Genomic DNA, 20,690 nt, shown 5'->3' with positions numbered 1-20,690 from the left:
CAGATCCCCGGTCATTTTACAGAAGCTGAGGTCTGAGGTGGTGAGGGGGAAGGTGTGAAGGGCATGGAAAGTGAGGACACTTTTCTGGAGGTCAGCTTCATGGGGTTCCCAGAAAGCTGCCACTGCAGAAATGCAGGAAGCAGAAGAAAGGCATGCGGGGTCCCTGCCTCTCAGACACAAGGGTCCAAGAGATTTGCCCAAGACCTACAGCTGGAGGTGGAGCCCACACTCATTATAGCTGCAGATTAAACGCTGGGTGGATGCCTGGGATATGGGGCTCCCCAAAGAACTCGATGCCCAGTCACAGACCAGCGGCATTGAGGGAAGAGGGCTGGCAGGGTGCAGATGCTGTGGAAGCTCAGGGGAAACCTCAGCAAGAGCAACCCAGGGAAAAGAGCCCATGGCAACCAGATCTGAAAGTAAGGGAGAGAAAGGGGAGAGATGTGAGGAGAAGGGGAAGGGGAAGGGGAAGGGGAAGGGGAAGGGGAAGGGGAAGGGGAAGGGGAAGGGGAAGGGGAAGGGGAAGGGGAAGGGGAAGGGGAAGGGGAAGGGGAAGGGGAAGGGGAAGGGGAAGGGGGTGCTGGGCAGGGCAGTCCCCGAACAGGACACTGCCTTCCGGAACGTAGAGCAGCAATAAAAACAAACACCAAAAGTCGAAATAAAATTAAGAAAGAAAAAAAGAGAAAAAAAAAAAAAAGAAGAAGAAAAATACCCAGCACAACAAGAAACCAAGCGTCTCTTGCCAGAAGTGAGAGAGAAGAACTCCAGATGTGGGAGCCCCAGAGGACGCCAAATGGTTTCCAAAGCCGGCAGCTCCGCCTCGAGAGGGAGCGGCCGGGCCGGGCCGTGCCGGGCCGTGCCGGGCCGGGTCAGTACCCTGGCCAGCTCAGCACGGCACGGCTCGGCGCGGCTCTCCCGGGCGGGTCCCCGCGGCGCAGCCCCGACGGGGCGCTGCGGGCCAGCCCCGCTCCGGCGGGTCCCCGCTCCGGCGGCGGCGGCGGCGCGGTGCCGGGCCCGGGAGCCTCCATGCGGTATGCCGGGAGCACACCCGTGTGGCGGCCAGGTGAGCTGCGGCTGCCCGGAGCCGCCCGCAGCATCGCCCCCCGGCCCGCAGCATCGCCCCCGGCCGGTCCCTGCGAGAGCTTCCCCCTGCCCCGCCCGGAGCCCCCGGGACCGGCCGAGCTCCTGGCGGCCCCCCCGAGCGAGCCGCCTGCCCCCGGGGCTGCCGTGAACCCGCTGAGGCTCCCGGGCAGCCCCCCACGGACGGGCGAGCCGGGAGGAGCGGTCTCATGGCAGAAATCCAGCAGGCACCGGGCAAAACCCGAATCCGTTTCGGGTTGCCGGGCTTAGAGAATACCTACTTTTTCAATGAACGCCTTTAAAAATGCTTTAAAACTCAGATTTGTCTCCCGGAGTTGTCATAAAGAGCCCACTGTCTGCGAAATGAGGAGCACAGCTTTGATGTAGAAAGCCTAAAGATTTCTCAAGCCAGAAGCTGCATCCTCATCGTGTCTGTCTTCAATAGGCAATCCTCTGACAGATTTGTCTCATTCCTTTCTTTTAGATGGGAAAATTCCCTGACAATGAGTTCCACAAGTTATTTCGCACTATATAAAAAATCATATTTGTTTGTTTTATATGTAATAATTCCGCTGGATGCTCCTTATTTCTTGTGTAATGAAAGCAAGGAAATAATTATTCCCAAATTGTCTTCTCTGCATGCCTCTGAGTTCATAACATTTATCATATCATCAGTCATTTTTCCCAAGCTGAAAATACACTGATATCTGTGTCTGAAAGCTGTGATTTTGACTGCCTCCATCACCTTATCCTACACAGATGTATTCTTTGCACGGGTTCGTGTGGTCCCACTATAGCACAGTGTGCTTATAGCCTGAGAATGCTCTCAGTGGGTTTCTTTCCTAATGCTTCCTAACAGTGATTCGCTTTATACTTTCTTAAGTGCATTCAGAGAACAATCCATAATAAATTCAAAACATTTTCCATGAATGGCAACAGCCAATTTAGAACCCAGTTGTATAGGAAGTCACACGCATTTCCCCCGTGCATGTTATTTTGCATGAATTATTTCTAATTCATGAGAAGATGTAGCACAGAAAGAAATGCAGAACTTAAAAAAAAAAAAAGTAATGTTTTTTAGAGAATTTAGGATGCTTATTAGAAACAATGAAACATATAACCACAGGAATCTTTTGTCTCACCCATATAGCAGCAAATGGCTAACTAATCAGGATCTCATTGTTTGATTGCGCCATTTCCTGCAGTTATAAAGCAATTTTCATGCACGATTCTTGCAAAACAGTTTGAAATTTTACAAGAAAAACGGAAATAAACAGCCAGTCTTCGGAAGCATCTCCTGCACAGAGGTATCTCCCTTACCTCATGTAAGGTGATTTCTGTGGCCATTTTTTATTTCCCAGGAAACGGCTAAGCACGGGGGCTCCTTCCACAGAAGCCCCCGCCACGCAGAGCAGGTTGTAGTGCTCTCCCTGTGCTCGCAGCCCCTGGGACCCAGCAGGCAGGAGGCTGCTGCAGAGCTCCCACTGAGATGTGGAGCTTTCTGCAAGGGGCCTGGCAAATCCCAGAGCACCAAAGGCCATCAGAGGATCTGCTGGTCTTTGGGACAGAGTGCTCGCAACATCTGAGCTGCTGCAAGCCTCCCAGAGGAGCTGTGTTTTAAACACTTGGAGGGTGAAAAAGCAACTGTTTCCTCTGTGAGCTCTGAGAGGACAGATGCCTGAGCTGTCGAGGGACACAGGCAGACAAACAGGTGCTCTGGGAGATCAGAAACAGAAGGTGGTTCCTTGAGTAAAGGACAGCTCGTTTGTTTGTTTATTTTTACGGGGACAAAAGGATGATTCAGCTCCTTCAGATACACCTGCTGCACTCAGAGCAGTTTTATGAGCTGGTGGAGCCAAAGCAGCAATCCCAGCCACAAGACAATAACCCTCACTGCTCTGGCGTCCTCATACCCCCAGTGACCCTCATCATCCTGCTCACTAAATTCACAGAAACAAAAAAAAAACAGGTGCCTTATTTTCCTGAATTAGTTTTCTGCTGGTTTGGCAGATGATCAGAAAAGTGCCAGAGGCAATGCAAGGCGAGCAGCAGCAGGACGCAGCACAGAGCAAAAGGAAGGCACCGGGGACCAACACTTCTGGTGGCAGACACCCTAGAGATGACCTTCACCAGATTCAGGGGAGTTTTGTCAAATTTAATCTTACCAAGACTGATGCTGCCACAGTCCTACCTTTCACTGCACACTTTCCTTTCTTAGCACTTGTGGCCACACTACTTGGTTAAGGCAGCTGCACTAGCTGGCATGCAATCACCTCTCCGCCTTTCATTTCTGGCCCGAACTGACTCTCCACATAAATTCAGGCTCCAGATCCAGCAGACGGCAGGAGCGTGCCAGAAGGGGCAGGCAGGTAGGAGCAGCAGCGTGCTGGCACACACCTCCGCATCCGTGACCAGTCATTCCCATGTTCTCACCCTGAGAACTTGGGTTCCAGGTGAAGGGAAGTGCCACTTGGCAAAAGGAGTATCTTTAACAAGCCCAAGTGCAGGAGGCAGAAGATGCCAATTTTATGTTGAAAGAATATAAAGGAATCCTTGGGTCATTTAGCAGTTTACTGCCTTCCTTTCAACACAATACCTAAGACTTTCACACATAGTCTAAAAGCACAGCATCCTAGAAGCAGCCTGTGAAATACGGACTTGGCACGGGTGGAAGGTGGAATCCCCCTGCTGAACAAACCTCCAAGTTCAGGTGCAGTGCCAGATATAGAAAGGTGTCTGAAGGAGTGGATCCCAGACGAAAGGATGCCCACAAAACCCAGTAGCCAGGGTTACACAGCACAATACAAGGTTTCCCACACTATATGGCAAAATCTCCTGACTAGTACGGAAGGCATAAGGAACATGTCTTTTCCCAGGTTTTTGTGGTAATTGGCCATTTTTCCAGATGCCCTGTATCCTCTCCAAAAAAGGAAATAAAATAGAAGGAAGTAACTTACCAGCAATTAAGAGAGTATTTTTGAAATGTGTTGTCCATATGCACTTCAGCTCCGAAACTTTCCCTATGCACTACCTACAGCATGTATATGTGCTCCCTTTCCCCTCTCCCTTCCTCAACCCACACAGGGCCACGCTGTCAGTGCGCGGTGAATGTCCTCTGGTCTCTTCTCAGCCACAGACCCCCAGTAGGCTGTGAAAGGACAGAGAAGTCCCAGAGGCCACGCACTTGGGCCAACACATCTTGAAGAACCTCCGCTACAAGAAACTTCTCTTCTTCCCTCGAGTTTTCCTTTACAGCACATACGCAGAGGGGGAAACTCTAAGTAATGTTTATACTACCACAGGTTGTCCAAAACTGGTCTCTGTGGCTTCAAGGTAAGAGGCAGTTGAGGACAGGAGGCTTCACCTCAGCCCACCAGGCTCATGCTATAGCACCAGCGGGGACCTTCCAGAACAGGCTCTAGGATTAGGGTGGCACCTGTAGCACCCCTTGCTGAACCAACAGAAGAGACACCAGCTCTCCAAACCACCTGCCCAGGGATCAGACGTGTGCCTGTGGCAGGAGAGAAGCACCTCCAGCTAACAAAGCACAATTCTCAGCACAGCTGGTGAGGAAAAACAAACTCAGTAGGGCACACACAGAGAAGCTGCATTTAAGGGAGACACAAGTCTCTCAGGCCAAACACGTTGCACCTCTTGACCAACAAGTGTCAAAAAGTCCCCAGTACAGCCCCACCTCCTGGTACCAGAGCTTGGTATACAATAAACTGGTTTTCCGTTGCGAGCAGACTTCAGGCAGACCAATGCCATATTCAGAAAGGTTGGACTCGGGGACTGACCGTGCAAAGCATGGGCTGCACGGGATGGCAGCCACCCAGTGCGCACTGTACACGGGGATTTAATGTAACAGAAAATGTAGATGACCTTGTAATATTCCACAAAGTTCAGGGGATACATACAGATGTGCTGCCATCAACAGGGATCACATGCCCTACGGTGCACCCAATCCATTTCTCATAGGCAACTGCTTTTACAAGTTCCTCTGTCAGGTACGAACAAATCTGCCACGAGGTGATGGCATTTCTGTGCCAGCTTTATATGCAGCGCCGAAACGAGTTGCCACACGCACTCTTTGTGGGCACTGCAAGCTGCCGCCACAGATCACTCACCGCTTTGTTACCCTAACTGCCCAAACATGACGGGTCTGGGGTGGGGTGAGGCTGCTCAGGGTTACAAAGGAAGGATGCCATACACACCTGGTGTTTTATAGTGCTTCCAGGTCCGTGCTTCCAGGAAGAATTTGTGCAAGAAAGGAATGACCCCAAAGCCTAAAGGGAACGCTTTACTGCAGGAAAATGAAGTATACTTTAGAAACAAGCAAAAAGAAACCACTATAACCCTTGGATTCACCCACACTTTCTCAGGGAAAGAATATGTGGCTGTAGAATAAGCTGTTGAATTATTAAATTACCTCTGGTGAATCCATATCAGTTATGGACCTGAGCCCAGTTGTTCCAGCCCCACTCAGGTGGCTGAACACGAAGAGGAGATGAAACCAGGACTGTAAGGCACTACAGAGCACTCTGCTAAGCACTGGGTCTTTTGTGCTAAAGCCCCAGCAATTTTCCAGAGGCATCTGCCTGCCTGAAAGCTGCAGACCTAAGGAGGCAAGGCAGGAGGCTGACCTGTGCTGGCACCTTGCCTGTGCATCGGGGGGCCTCCAGGGACACCCTAAGAAGATACCACCTAAACTGATCCCTAATGTATCTACTCCTGCATACAGTCACTAAAAATGGCACAAGCGTCCAGTTCTGCGAACTGAATGGGTACACCTTGGTGTTTGTCTCTGTGTGTGTTTGGGGGTGGGAGGTGGTGCTTCCTAACCCAAAGCACTAGTACCAGGTACAATTACAAGGTGTATTTCTGCCCTTCAGTTATAGGAGGGAGAGAAAAGGAAAAAGGCAGGTGAACCCAAAGGAAGGCCTGGGTAAAGGCAATTTTCAAAAGGTGGAGGTATGCATGAATTTAACAGTTTGAAAGGGAAATAAATGTAATTTTACATGGAGGGAAAGAGTTGGGAGAATCTCTGAAAATTTCAGATCATCAGAAAGGTGAGGCACTACAGGGATTGAAAGATGATCAAAGGCAGCAGTGAGGAACCTGGTCTGGAGGGCAGCGGGGTAGCAGAGGAGGATTTGCAGTGCAAAGACCCCTGCCTGGAGATTCATTCAAACTCTAGCAAGCATCGTCACGGTGCAGAGCATCCATGAAGGATGCTGCAAAGCAGCCCTGTTGCTGCTGCCCGGCTGAACGCTTCAGCTAGCACATTTGGGTGGCCCGTGAGCATGCAGAGGTGCAGCATGAACACCGCTCACAGAAGGTACTTGCTAGTTCTCAGAGCAGCCTTGCGTGCATGCCCTTCACCTCTACCTCTCAGCCCTGCACATTACTGAGTAGTTGCAGCTGCAAGGAGATAGAGGGATATAAGATGTGCGCTTCCCTCCCGGTTATGGGCGCGCCACATGGGAACAACAGGGCACGGGAGCATCCATAGGGGCTGCAAAGAGAGGACAGGCTCTGGGTTAACAAGCCTGGAGTCTGTCTGCACCCATAGGACAAACGTGCAAAGAGACAAACACTCCAAGCAGAAAACAACTGAGCTATGACTTGTCAGACCACTAAAAATCACCAAGGTGACGTGTCAGGCTTAGACATTCACAGATTTCTCTTCTAATCGCTGTCTTTTTTAACTAACCATGTCCCATAGCTTCTTTCCTGCACCCATGCCACTAAATATCAGACAAGAAATTTCAGAAAATAGTTGCTGGCTGGACAAAAGCACATACACACAGAAAACAACCCAAATCACCCCAGATAACTCAGGGAGGGGGCAGGGAACTAGCAGGGCGCTTGCTAGCTTCCCCCATGCTCAGACACTGATTGCCATCTTTTTCTGTGCTGCCTGCTCAGCTCACAAGTTCTTCGAAGCAAGGGCAGGGTTGCACGTTTGTGCATGCCCTGAGCCCAAGCAAATCCCGGACAAGCCACAGATGAGGGAACGAAAACCAGAGCAGCGCTCCGAAAGGAGAACATGGCTGCTCAGATCCAGTACAGTGGGGCAGAGAGCTGCAGTGGCATCAGGATTTCATTTTGGAGAACTGGATCCCTCTAGTGAAGCACTCGGTGCAGCCTCAGCACAAAAAAATGAGAGCTACTAGCAATTCTAGCCCCGGAGTTTGCACACAGATCTTAAGAACAAATAAGAAAGCTTTGCTTCCAGGCAGGAAATCCCTTTTACCACACCTTTCTGATTTACACTGATGCTTGATACACACCACATGTGTCCCCTCCTTCCCTCACCCACATTTGCAATGGTTCTGTTCCATATTTAAGTGATGAAAAGTTAAGACCTGTGGTTACAACTTCTATGAGAAGCTTCATTCTGAAGGACTGCTACATTTCAACTTTATTGCCACGAGGAAAACTGAAAAAAAAAAAAAACACAAAAGCTTTCAGTCCTTCCCTAACATGAAAGCTGTTGTGAAGACATTTAATAAGTGTAAGTTCTCTCCTGCAAGTTGTTGAAAAATTGACCTTTGGGCTGAAGTAGGAAAATTTATTCCTACAAATGTTTTGTATGAATCCCCTCCATGGTTTTATGCGCTACACTTAATTTCTCCTATCCGAGGTGGCTGCAGCAGGGTTGGTCAGCAATTCCTCCAGAAGCTCATCTCAGTAGGCAGAGCTTACGAATAACCCTTCATCGGAGATTTGTTACGAGAAGGAAAAGTAAAACAACTTATAACATCGGGACTGCTCCGGGTCAGAGACCAAGCAGAAGAAGGAGCACACAGACTTACCCACCTGCCTGCGTGTGGGACTAGAGGGACGCTCACCTCGCCGAGATCAGACGTTACGAGGGGGAACAGCGGGAGGGAGAGCCATCAGAAAACTGGCAAACGCATCTGCTTTTTCCATTCAGCACTGTGCTGCTGACTAGATCTCTGCAAAACTTCCTCTGTTCCACAAAACTGCCCACTGGGATCTGTCTGGCATTAATTGGCCTTCAAAATTACTTATGGAAATATCTTCAGCTAATTTTTCTAAGTCATGAGTAAGAAAAAAGTGTTTTCATTAAAAAAAAAAAGGCAACGGAGAAAAATCAATAAATTCTTGCACGTGGACAGGGTATTCTGCTTCTTAAAATAAATGCCTGAGGATGGAGACTCGGCCCTGACTTTTCTACCAAGATTCTTTGTGCGAATTAAGGGCCACAAAAGGTAAAAACCTTTTGTGCAGCTGCAGAACCGCCGGGGAGGAGGGCACAAGAGCAGGGAGGGAGCAGAGGAAAGCAGGGAGCGAGTGAATTTGGGACAGAGCCGCGGTGGCACGGCGGGCTGGACGGGGAGCGACCCCACCGGGCACCGACGAGCGGCGGCGGCAGGCGGGGACCGGGCGGCCCAGCCGCCACCGAGCCCGGTTGTGCGGCGGGGAGCCCCGGGCGGAGAAACACGGGAACGACGCCGGGGTCCCCGGGGAAAGGCAGGGCTCCCCGAGAGCACCGCAGGCTCCGGGCAGGGCGGTGCAGAGGCAGAGCGGGGCGCGACCCGCGGGGACCCGGGGTCCGTCCGGTCCCCCTGCGGCTTGCGGTACCGTGCGGGAGCGAAAGGAGCCGGGGGGGGCACGGAAAGCCCCGCTCCCCGCTGCGGGCCTTTTGTTCCCCGGGACCGGCCCCCGCCGGATATACCGGCAACGGGAGGGAAAGGGGAGGCTCCCCCGCCCGGTGCCCGGAGGGCAGCACCGCCCGGGCACGGCACGGCACGGCCCGGCCCCGCCTGGGCGCACGGCGCTGCCGGTGCCACGGAGCCCGGGCAGGCGGAGCGGGGCCGCACGGTGCCCGCAGCCCCCCGGAGCCCCCCGGAGCCGCGCCCGCCCCCCGCGCACGGCCCGGCCCGGCCCGGCTCGGCTCGGCCCGCGGCGCCGCTCACCGTCCTCGTAGTTCTTGAGGTAGTAATCGGGTCCGGGCCCGCCGCGGCTCTTGGCCGGGTTCTTCACGTTGTGGAACTGCAGAAAGTCCGTCCTCTTGCCCGCGAAGCGCAGGAAGGCGGGGGCCAGGCCCCTCGCCAGGGTCACCAGCCGCCGGGAGCTGGGGAGAGGAGAGAGGGGGCTGAGGGGGCTGCGGGACGGCCCGGCCCTACCCGCACCCGCACCGGCCCGCTGCCCGCGGGGATCGGGGGCTCACCACGGCCCGGCCGCCCCGCCCGGCACGGCCCGGCCCGGCCCGGCTCGGAGCGGAGCGGGCACCTCCGCAGCTGCGCCCGGCTGCGGGGCTTTGCGCCGGCAAAACGGTGCGGAGCGGGAGCGGGGCCGCCCCGCCTGGTGGCGGCTCGGAGGTCGGTGGGACCCGGCTGTGCCCCCCTCCCGGTACCCCCCGGACAAGTGCAGCGGCTTGGCGGAGGCAGCGGTGCGCCCCCGCAGCCGTGCCGTGCCGTGCCGGACCGTCCCGCGGGCACGGAGGAGCGCAGCGAGGCGGAGGCGGCGGCCGGCGGGACCCTCGGAGCGGGCGTGCGGAGCCCCGCTCTGCCTCCCCGACTTACCCAGCAGGGAGGGAAGGGGCTTTCTGGCCGTCCCAGCGCCTCCAGGCCGCGGCAGCTCGGCGCAGCTGCAGCCCGGCTCTGCCCCCCGCGCGGGGCTGGAAGTCCCGGGGAGCGCCGGGCTCTGAAGACCTGGCCGACACCCCCGCTCTCCGCCCGTCGGGACCTGGGGAAGGCTCGGCTCGGTTCGGCAGGCGGCCCCGTCCCTGCTGCTGGTTGTTTATTTATATATTATTTTTTTCCCCTGCGCTGCCTCGGCCCCATGTTGTGCTTTTTTTTTTTTTGCGGAGGGGCGGTTGTTGGAGCGAGGGGAGCACGACATTTTTGCAGTCATAACTGATAAGTCTCCGAAATGCTTTCTCCATTGCAAACATGTGCATCTTAATGGAAACCATGGCCTCGCTCCCTCCGTCACAACAAGCGCCGCCAGCAGCGCGGAGCCCAGCGGGGCTGGGAGGCTGGGGCCGCCGGGGCGCCCCGCGGGCGGCGTGGGGAGGGCGCCGGGGGGCTCCTGCCTTACCTTAAGAAATCGAGCCAGCCATCATGAATGATGGAGGGGTCCAGCTGCAGGGAGAGGAAATTCTCACTGATTATCCTGACAGGGCTCTTGGTGTTGACATCAAGGAGAATGAGAGTTCTTCCCTTCACACCTGGAGATTTCTCCACCGGCAGCGCTCTCCTGTCCCCGGCCTGGGAGGGCAGCGAGAAGGTGGCCATGAGGGCCAGCCCAGGTGCCATCAGGGCTAGGAGCCCGGGGGGGCAGGAGCTGGGACAGGGCATGCCGGAGAGCAGGAAACCCCTAATTAACTCGCTGTCTGCAGGGGCTCGCTGGTGGCTAATTGTCCTTATCTAAAGTGTGGGGCGCTCTGCCTTTTTTTGCAATGTTTTGGTGCTGGTGGAGGGGAACTCACGCCCCTGACCAGCCTTTCTCGCAGCCGGTGCCAAGACTCCTTGCAGCCAGCACCGCCCCTTTAAGAGATGCAGGCTCCAGACATTTTTAACTTTTTGAAGGTAAGGGGAGGCTCCTGGTTTAACCCCCTCGGCTCGGGGCCCGCCGGCCCGCCAAGACGCCGCCAGCACCGAGCTTTCGCTTTGCCCCGGCTCCGCCGCGCACCGGCGGCCGCTTTCCGCCGCGGGAGCTCCCGGAGCGCGCAGAACCGGGCCGCAGCCGGGGCACCGAGACACCGGGGAGCTCGGCACCGGGACCGGAGCGCGGGCGCCCAGAGCGGCTCCGGCTTGTAAGCAGGCGGTAAGGCAGCGGGGGCGGCCCGGGTAGGGTTGAGGTGAGCCGGTCACCCCTAAAGGCACCAGCCGCGGGGAGAGCTCGTGCGGGGCTGCGGCAACCGGGGCCGAGCGCTGCCGGTTTGGCGGGACCCGACGGGCGCGGCGGGAACCCGGAGCCCTCGTGCTGGAGATTCGGGCTCGGATCGACCGGGACACGGACACTGTGGGGAACCGGGCCCCGCGGAATCGGGCCCTCGGCCGCCCTCGGGACCCGCCGGTGGCCGACCCGCCGCAGACGCTCCCGGTGCGGAAACGGCAGCGCGGTTCGACGGGACCGCCGGTGCTCCCCGCTCCGGTGCCAGCCCGTGCGGGACCGGGGCGGCGGGGCGAGAGCCGCCGCCGAGTACCGGGGCGGGACGGCCCGCGCTCGGTGCGCAGCGGAGGTTTCGGCGCTGGGTGCACCGTGCAGGGGGCTGCCGAGCTGCCCGGGGAGCGATGCCTCACCTCCGGGTGCGCCCGTCCGAAGCGGGCATCCTGCCCCGCCGGCTGCCGGTTCCCGGGCAAGCGCCGGGCTCCCGCACACCGGCAATCGGCGAGCTCCGGGCCGCGTAACGCGCCCTACCTGGGCCCTCCGCCGCCGGCGTGGTCCACCCCGGCCCCCGGCGGTTCGCGGGGCCCCGGTGCCGCGGAGAGGGGCCGGGCCCGGTGCGGGCCGCACGGAGCTCCCGGTGCCTTCGGGGCCCCGCACCCCCCGAGGACGGGGCGCCCGCAGCGGGAGCCCGCAGCACCATCTGCTGGTCACGGGCCCGGTCCGGGGGAGCCGGCACCCACCTGCGGCCACCCCCGCGCCGGGGGGGTCCGGAGGTGGCGGGGCCGAGCGGTGCGAGGATACCGGCACACACAGCTGCCTGCTCCCGGTGTCCCGGGCCCCGGGGAAAAAAAAAGCCGTGGGCGAGCACGGAGGGGGCACGGTGTGCCCGTGCGCTGAGTAGTAGCGGGGGGAAGGATGAAGCACCCCCCCACGCACCCCGTTCCCCGGCAGAAAGCTCCGCTGGGGCTTAACGGGAAATGCACAAAATGGGATTTGTCGTGGAGTGGCCCCGTGAACGCGGCCGGGCTCCAAAACAGCCCGGGAGAGGCCGCCGGGCGCGCACACGGTGACAAAAAGCAGCAAAGTGTGCCCCGGCGCCAGGCGCGGAGCAGCGGGGACTCGAGCGCTATAGGAGTAAGAGGATCCGGGGGAAAGGGCTGTGCAATTTCAGCTGTGCAAAGCCCTGGCATCCCGGGACAGGAAGAAGGCAATTTAAGCTTGGAAATTTGTGTTCGTCTGCAAACAACTTCAGTTTTCAATAGCACTTAACCGACCCGGGACCTGGAGCCTGCAGAAGTTGTTCGGTTTTGGGGTCACCGCCAAGGAGGGACACGAGTTTCTGAACCGTCGCCTTGCTTTTTCTTGTTTTTAATCTTTCGGTTTGTTTGTTTGTCTTGTTTTGGTTTTCGGTGTTATCAAAAGACATCAGCAGAGCTCCGGTGGCATTTGTTGGTCAAATAAGCGTTGCAGTTGCAGGCCGAAATTTCGTGTCCTGCCTCCTGCTAAGCACGGCTCTGTTTTAAAACGAAACGCGAGGGCGGTACGCGGCGAAGGACACGAGAGAAAACAATTTATCCCGCTTAACCTTTTCCCTTACAAACAAACCGCTTCGGAGGGGAAACGTGTTTACTCCGAAGCGTCCCCCGCAGTTACTCCCCGCTCCGGATGCCGGGAAGCGGTTTCTCTGCGGGGCCGGCCCCGCCGGCACGGAGCAGCGGAGCGCACAAAGCCTCCCGGCTGCCAGCGGCTCGCACACCGCCCGGGGGCTCGCCGTCGAAGCCCTTCCGACGCCGCTCACCTGCGGCCGGCGGAGGCACGGGCAGCCGGGAGCCCTCCGGGAGCCCTCCGGGAGCCCTCCGGGAGCCGGCAGCAGGGCGGCTACCGGCGAGGGAGGCGCCTCGGTTGCTCCTCCGGTAGCCCGGGAGGGAGGGAGGGCGGCTCGGCTGGCGGCGGAGGGGCTCGGGCTCGAAGCGCCGGTCCTTTCTTGGATTACGGTAATTGCTTTAGAAAGCCTGGGTAGCATTAAAAAAAAAAAAATACAACCCTATCTATAAAGATTTACTCGCGGTTTTGGCCAGTTGGAAATACATTTCTCAATTTTCCATCTACTCTGAACTTGCTGTTTTTAATCTCCAGAACAGTCATTGGGAAAGAAAACTGGGGGAGGAGAAGCATTTCTATAAAGAGTTTAACCAAAGCACATTAAATATTTTCCCAACATCACCAAATAAACAACAATTCTCCAGCTCCCAATAAACTATTTAAAGCATGTCATATCATCTCTTCTGCTCTTGCCAATGTACTTTCCTTCTAATTTATAAGCCGATTAGAGCAGGGGCCTGTCTTTTGGTGTATATTTGCAAAATGTCTGGCACCCTTTCAGTCAGTCACAGCTCACAAACACTTCAACGTGCATTTAACTTTGTTATCATAGGTAGTAACTGCGATTTTTTCCCTCACTTTTCTACAGCTACTGCCTGAGAAAGTGCTTGTTGTAAATGATCTGATCAGTTGTTGAAGGCTTTCAGCAAAGGAAACCTCTTTGGATCTCAGGGCTGACACAGAAAGAAAAAAAAATAAAAAAGAAAAAAAAAAGAATAAGAAGAAAAACTAAACTGAGATCTCTGGCTGTATAAATTGGCCCAAAAGAAAATAGGAAAACCTCCTTAGGAGGAACATTTTTAGCTCACTAGAAAATAAACGTCTGCTCATAAATGATGAAAGTTATTATCATCAGAGGATGTGCTGTACCAAACAAACCTCCATTAGGCTAGGAAGAATAAAAACAAGCTAGACAGCCTTTTTTAAAAAAAATCATCATGTCTTTGATTCCCAAGATATCAACCATGTCTGTTTCTGTAGTGCTGTCAAGTAAACCTGAGTTATGGATGCTCTAAAAGAAGCCAGCAAGGAGAAAATTCAGCTAGTGAAAGTAAAGAACGCTATCCATAGATAATTTACCAAAATATGTTTTCTTTTCAGACTCTTAAATGCCTGCCCTGTACCATGGCCTGACTTACTTGTTCTCCCCAGACAATTTCTGAGAAGATCAAGGACAATGAATGTGGTCATCAGACCCCATAACAGCACAGCAGATTCTTTTTATTGAGGTTTTTGCTCTTTCTGCACTGCTGTGTCCATCATTTTCACCACAAGAGCCTTAATGTCTGGAATGCAACCTCCTAAAATTACCAGTGCCCAAAGGTGGGTGCTGCACAGCCTGAACTCCACTGCTGAAACCATTTTCTAGCGTGTTGATGTATCATGTCTAACCTGAGCGAGCGGGCAGAAGACAATTGCTTGATTTAATGCAGTATCCGTGCATTAGTCTTTAATGGAGGTGTCCTGTGAAGTTCTGTAACAAGCAAAAACATCTGTCTGGGCTAAGACGACCGGCTGGCTAGGGAGCTGAGCGACAGCACGAGGAAAGCAAGCCTACTGAGAGAGCTTCCTCCTTCCATAACTGCGAAAGGCAAGGCATCGATCAAAACCCACCGCCTGGGCAGGAAAAGCACATTTGGCAATGCCATCTTTGCGTTTTTGCCAGCGTGAAAGGAACTCAAACTGGTATCTCCAAACCTAGCCACAGCACAGTTAATTAGTAACTCGGTAGCTACCTAAGTAAGAGCCCTATAAAAATAAAAAAATAAAAAAGGATAGGAACAAAAGGAGGCACCAGTGCATGGGCTCTCCCTGGCTGGGGCACACAGATGCCACAGAAAGATGCATGAGATCCAAAAGGACTGAAGTTGGATTTTAGGCAGCTGCTGCTAAATTCTGTATTTTTTTCTTGTTTTATGCCTTTATTCCCAGTTCTGTGAGCAGCTTGGTACCACTTACTCTGCTAGAATAAATTGTTTTTATTCTTTTCCTTCATCTGCCTAATTTGATGCATGGTCTCAGAAATACTCTGGCAAGCCCAGGGTACCTCAGCCCTGCAGATCTGTCTCCAGAGAGAACGATCAAGCTTCCAGAGTGTCTGACTCCCAACAGGTGTTCCGAGGATCCTGAAAGCTGAGATGCACGAACTGCACAAAGCTGTGAGAACTGCTCTGGAGGTGGTGAAACCAGGTGCTGTCCGGCCCGGCAGTCAGAAATCCCTTCTGCCCAGTGCCTCTTCAGAAAGCAGGAAAAAAAATAGAAAAGGAAAAAAAAAAAACAGTGGATAATGACTGGGAATATCTCTACGTGTAACGCTGCCTTTTGGCAGAAGGTGCTCTTTAGACCCATGAACTTCCCTGTGCTAATCAATGGCTGGGTCTGAATTAGCTTTTGTCTTTCATATCTTGAGTAGAAGCAAATGTGGCAGCAATTCGTCACAGCCAAGCAGATAGAGGACAAACACAATAGGAGACCCGTAGCTCTGCAGCGCTCCAAAGATCACAATAGCCTCATAAACATTTTCCTCAAACTGAGCCCAGCCCCAAGGAGCAGAGAAATGGGTAGAATTATCCTCATTTCACATCCTCATGTGAAAGAAAAAGAGAGGAGAATACGCCAAGTTAACAAGCCTGAGAACGAACACAAGCGAGTATTTGTCCCACCATCTGTGAGGAGATGATAGAGGTGAAGGAAGAGGGAATACGGGGGGGATGGTAGAAGTTCACAGAGACCTTATATTTTTCTGGAGAGATGCTTCACATTCCAGCAGCAAAAATGAAGGAAGCGGACATGAGGAGTAGATCAGAGAGGGGAAATAGGAAGATGGATGAAGTGCAAGGCTGGAGGAGCAAACAAGTCAATTACAAAAAAGAGGAAGGGGCTGTGTGCAGAGACCAACGAGGAGAAGGAGCTCAGAGGAAGAAACAGCAGCCAAAACACTCTCAAGTCAGAGACACTGCTGGGGTCAGGGAGGCAGAAACAATCAGAATCTGTCAGGTAATTATAAAATTGTAAAGCTCTGTCCTCTGTGTCTGCCTGATTATGACACCTCTGCCACCAGAGTCTGCAGCTCTGTCAGGACACCTGAATACTGCTCTACTACAGAGATGGGAAAAATCAGCTGTATCAAAGCTCCAAACTGATGGTCTGCAAAAGGAAATCGGAAGAAAAGTGTGCAACTCACAGGCAGGGAGCAAGAGAAGGAGCCACCGAGAACTATGGGTTGTGACTGAAAAACACACAAGTAGAAGAAGGAGAAGCAAAGTGAAATGCTGGCAGTGTAGAAGCAGTGGATGCCCAGGATGAACCCAGGAGATGAAGAGGATCAGATGGGCAAAAATGAGCACCACAGAACGAGGAGAGAAGGCCAGCAGGTGCTGAGGTATGCTAAGGGAGCCATGAGAAGATGGGCTGATGCTGGACAGACCTCAGACTGACCCTCTGCTTCCATTCTCCAGTGAAAGCTCTAAAATAAATGCAGAAAAAGCAATAATTTCAACTTACAAATTTTAAAACCAACAGTTAAGTTCCTGACCTACTCCTCTTTAAGGTGGTGTTGGAGAGATGAAGGTCTGCACGCATCGCTTGTCAGGCTGAAATCCATAATCTGGAGGATCTCTTTGGGATTCTCCAGCCATGCAAGAGCACGGTCTGCCTGCAGCTTCACGTGATTCTGGTACAAAACCCGTCCTTCCCACTGACCATCAACAACCACATAGTTCCTTCTCCCATCTCAGGAGCAAGGGGGCAGGAAAAAAGTGCTGCACAATGACAGAGAGAAACGAGAAGTATTTCCACGGCCCTTGCAGCAACACAGCCTCACCTCAGCACTGTTTCAATGCTGGCAGGTCTGCAGAAACAAGGGGGAAGGTTGCAGGGAGGGTGCAGTGTCCCTAGCCCAGGCACAGTAACTTCTCAGCTAGAAACAATTGCAGGGAAAGAGCACGTATCCACTGCCCAGGCATCTCTTTTGTCCTTTCTACCAGGATCTGGGTGTTGTATCATTTCTTCTCTCTCCAGTTTCTCTTCTGTTAGCCCTTTAGTAACAGCAACATGGAGAAAGCTAAAAATAAAGCAATATAAGCAATATAATAGGCATGCAATTGCATGTCTATTTGCTTTGAAAAAATGATGCTTTATTTCCTGTACAATGGAAAGTACAGTTTGATGTTACAACTATTGGGTTTTGACTGAATGCAGAAATTTGACTTAAACAATGACATTTCCCCCTGTATTTAGTATTACCATATGTCCCTGATTATATATTTAAGTTGCCGAAATGAATTAAATTTCATGGCTTCCCCAAGTTAGATTCTCTTGGAGTGGACTGTCTTTAACTATTAACCAAAATACTCGGAAAACACTTTAAATCAAAACAGCAGACCTTTTGGTATCATTTCAGGAGAAAATTGGTTATCGCAAACCAAGCGCTTAACATGTCAACATCCAGAAGGCTGGCTAAAGCTTTGCAAACCTTTAGTAACCATGTCCAGGACACAGAGAAAAGGAGTTAATTCAACACCACAGCCTCAGAAAGAGGAAAAAAATTGGAGCTCCCTTGCCTGGGGTCTTATTCCTTCTGCTTCAGAAGTTATCATATATCCCACATCTCAGTGCTTATTTCACTTACTTGGGTAAAGTATCTTCTCTCAGCTGGCTGCAGAGCATTAGTGACAATCACGTTGCAGACATGTTCCGTGAGAAGCCAGCTCTGTGCTTGCTAGTTTTCTTCCCACTTTCTGGGGGAAAAAAAAAAAAAAAAAGAAAGAAAGAAAAATCCAGCTTTTCTTTACTCCTTCTGTTTCCCATCACGATTTGGAATTGCTAACATTTCTATCCCCATCAGCAGTCCCCCAGCAGCTCCTCGCCCCTTTCTGGAGGACCAGCGGACACCAGACCCCCTGGGCTCTCCTCCACCAGGAAGGAAGCGAATTGCAGCCCGCAGCCTCTGGGACTCTGACTTCAGACCTCAAAGTCAAGTTGATCTGAAGGGGCTTTACCAAACTCCCCATATCCATGCTGCCCTCCTCCTCCTCCTGGACCTGCACCGTCAGAGCTGGACAAGGACAGCTGTGATCAGGGGTCTCCCCACAGGCATGGACCTTGAGAGCTGCGGCACAGAAGCCGCGGAGGGAGCAGATTATTATTCCTCACTGAATAGCAATAGCAATGTCACAACAGAGAACAGGTAAAAGGAGGAGACCACGGTATATGAAGAAAATGAGGGCAGCCACGCAGTGCTCGCTGAAGGACTCAAGAGGCAGGATGCAGCCAGGACAGGCCTCAGTGAGAGCCTTGGAAATTCATGTCATACTTTGCCAAAGACTCAATCAATTGAGCATGTGCTAAAGCTCAGTTTGTTTTGTCTTATTTTGAGCTTTGGAAGATATTTCCTATCTTGAATCATTGAACATGCTCCAGCCACACACCTGCAACTTCTGGAGTGCATCCTCTCGGTGAGAGGCTGGCTAGCACGTCGTCACTTATGCAGGTCAAATCCTACTGAAAGCACATCAGACCACAGCTTTCGCACCAGTTTACTTTTACATGAAGCACATATAAGCTAACATCTGGCAGGAACACAACTATGTCCTGAGCTAGATGCAGCTCATCGCAACAGATGGTGTGCTTGAGACCACAGGACTAGGGCAGCTTCGCCCCAAACCGAGCATTCTTTCTCCTCCACAGCCTTGCACAGAGTTGAGCTCTTGCCACGAAGGTTTTGCAGTCCCCTCACCTCCTAGGCTGCTCCAGACCGTACGTAAAACCCAGCCTGCAGGTCACTGCCTGGTCCAAGCACCCGGGTTATTTTGCTCCTGCGGAGGCACCTCATTGCATGAAGCAGGATCCTGGCACAATTATACTGTGCATCAGTGTAACGTGAGGTTAGCAATACTCAGAAGCAGCTGCTACAGACAGTGCCTCCAGTGAAGGAGGAAACTGCCTCGCCAACACACACGGTAGTTCTGCCAGCACACACAGAGGCAGCCTTGGTAGTTAGCGATCTAACAAGTTGCATCTGCTGTCCGCTTGGGGGCAAAGGATGGAGAAGTTACCAAAGAGGCGCCTCCAGTGCCACTTCTTCAAGCCTGAGAGCTTCATCCTAAAGGGAGAAACATACAGAAGAGAAAACCTGACAGCGCACATGGAAAATACAAGATGTGACCAACCGCCTCTGCAGTCTTACAGTTACTGCCCGAGACTTTTCCTCCCAGGTTTATTTTGCCAGTAGAAGCACGGAGAGAGGTTGCCACCTTGTGGTTCCTCCTCCTGCAGTGCCACGGCTCCGTGCGCTCGCCCAGAGCAGCGGGTGTGCAACCTGCCGGCTGAGGATCTCCGGCGACCAGGGTACTACGGACAAGAGAGTTTCCCAAGCACCTACTTAACTAAAAAAAAAAAAAAAAAAGAACACTGTAATTCGCAGCCCTCAGTTCCTACACTGGAAAATCCTTCGGGAATCTTCAGGTTAATAAGGATGAGTAACCACTGACACAGGTACCTAGCTTCCAAACGGTGACACAAAGCGCTGACAGGGATGCACAAAACCAGATTGTCTTTATGATATTCTCAGCATAAGGTTTTTGGACATTTCAGGGCTGGTGACAGCTTGCTGTTGCAAAAATATGGGGTAGTGTGAGACAGTGGTTCCCACATGGCCCTGATACAGACGGAGCAGCCATGTGCTTGCTCCCAGCACTTGCACACAGAAAGGCAGGAGCAGACTGAACTTCTCCCTGTCCCTTTGGGTACTGTTCAGGGCAATTTATGAGATGTGTTCCTCGGGTGGTACAAGTTCAGCCCGGGGGAAGGTCTGGAAAAGGAGGTTATGAGTTAGCCTCTGTAAGTCATGCCCAGGTAGAGCACCAGACAGTGCTCCTACACTGGAGCTAGGGAGGTAGAAAGGGAAAACCAGCAAGAGCTTGTGAAGCAGCACAGAGCCCCCAAGAAATCCCAGGGAATTAACCAATTTTGAAGAAAAAAAAAAATTTAGCTGCCTCTTCTGCAGAAGGGGAGAGTTTCTCCCAACTCAACAAGGAACACAGGTCTCCCTGGTAGCTCCTCATGCCTGTGTGTCTGCTGACATAGTGACGCACAATGCAGCCCATTTTCATGGGTGTGAGGAGGAGACGGTGCTGTTAAATGACAGCACTGATTCACCCCACCAGCCACCTTCTCCTATAAATCCCTCACTTGGCCCTGCCCAGCTAAGGCAGGGCTGTCTGGCTCTGCCTGAAGGCAGAGGGACCGATGGTGGGGCTTCAGGGCAGGCCCATGGCAGCAAAAGCCTCTCGTGGCTCCAAGAGAGGTCCCCAGCACTGACGTGCTCATGTCACACAGCCTCTGCTCCAGCCCTGCTCCTGGCACTGGGAACAAAGGCAATGGCTCTTGCAGGGGGTCTGGGCTTCAGCTTCTCCATCAGACTTAGAGCAAGGTGGAGGAGGATGCAGGTCATGTCTTGGGCCACTGTGGATCTGGATGCCTTCCATGGAATGACAGAGTGGGGAGGAATAATAATGAATAACAGTAATTTGGGGGGAACTCCATGACGTTTTCTGGCTAGCTTTCCGCTTTGCCATTAGTGAGTCTGTCAGAGATGTAAGCAACTGACTCTTTTCCAGTTCCCCAGCCTCTGCTTCAAGGCTGTCCTGGATGGTGGTCCAGGACGGACACAACAGTTCCAGCACTAGGCGACTTGTTAGCAAGAGTTAATACCCCCTAAGTAAATGGGGGGATATTCAGCACATACTTCTGGAGCTGATAAATCACTTTTGCATACCACACTCTCCATCAGGTCTAGGCACAAGAATAATGTTCGTTCCAGAGCGGTACATTTGTCTCCTAGCAAGACTGCAAACTTAAAG

At 53.1% G+C, this 20,690-nt stretch overlaps 1 protein-coding gene and 1 long non-coding RNA gene across 7 annotated transcripts in view; one reads left to right on the top strand and one right to left on the bottom strand.

The window, feature by feature from the left end:
• HPSE2 (heparanase 2 (inactive)) overlaps positions 1–20,690 on the bottom strand; it is a gene marked incomplete at its 5' end in the record, with an annotated part of 109,921 nt that overhangs the window by 87,749 nt on the left and 1,482 nt on the right. Inside the window, 3 exons of one of the 6 annotated variants that reach the window (XM_080597080.1) lie at positions 9,027–9,184; positions 17,459–17,567; positions 18,258–20,662. In XM_080597080.1, coding sequence (XP_080453206.1) covers positions 9,027–9,184; positions 17,459–17,496 — 196 coding nt within the window. Of the gene's footprint in view, positions 1–9,026; positions 9,185–10,152; positions 10,413–11,360; positions 13,425–17,458; positions 17,568–18,257; positions 20,663–20,690 lie in introns of those variants that run through there. The other 5 variants (XM_080597081.1, XM_080597077.1, XM_080597082.1 and 2 more) reach the window with 5 other exon arrangements.
• Positions 10,743–15,172, top strand: LOC308197110. Its single transcript, XR_013952582.1, has 2 exons — positions 10,743–10,881; positions 13,930–15,172. It is a non-coding gene; the product is annotated as an uncharacterized lncRNA (long non-coding RNA).

Source organism: Anser brachyrhynchus (assembly GCF_964034855.1).
Source record: "Anser brachyrhynchus genome assembly, chromosome: 6".
Taxonomy (NCBI): Eukaryota; Metazoa; Chordata; class Aves; order Anseriformes; family Anatidae; genus Anser; species Anser brachyrhynchus.
Note: the sequence above shows the minus strand (reverse complement) of the source record. Positions and strands in the feature narration are given on the sequence as shown.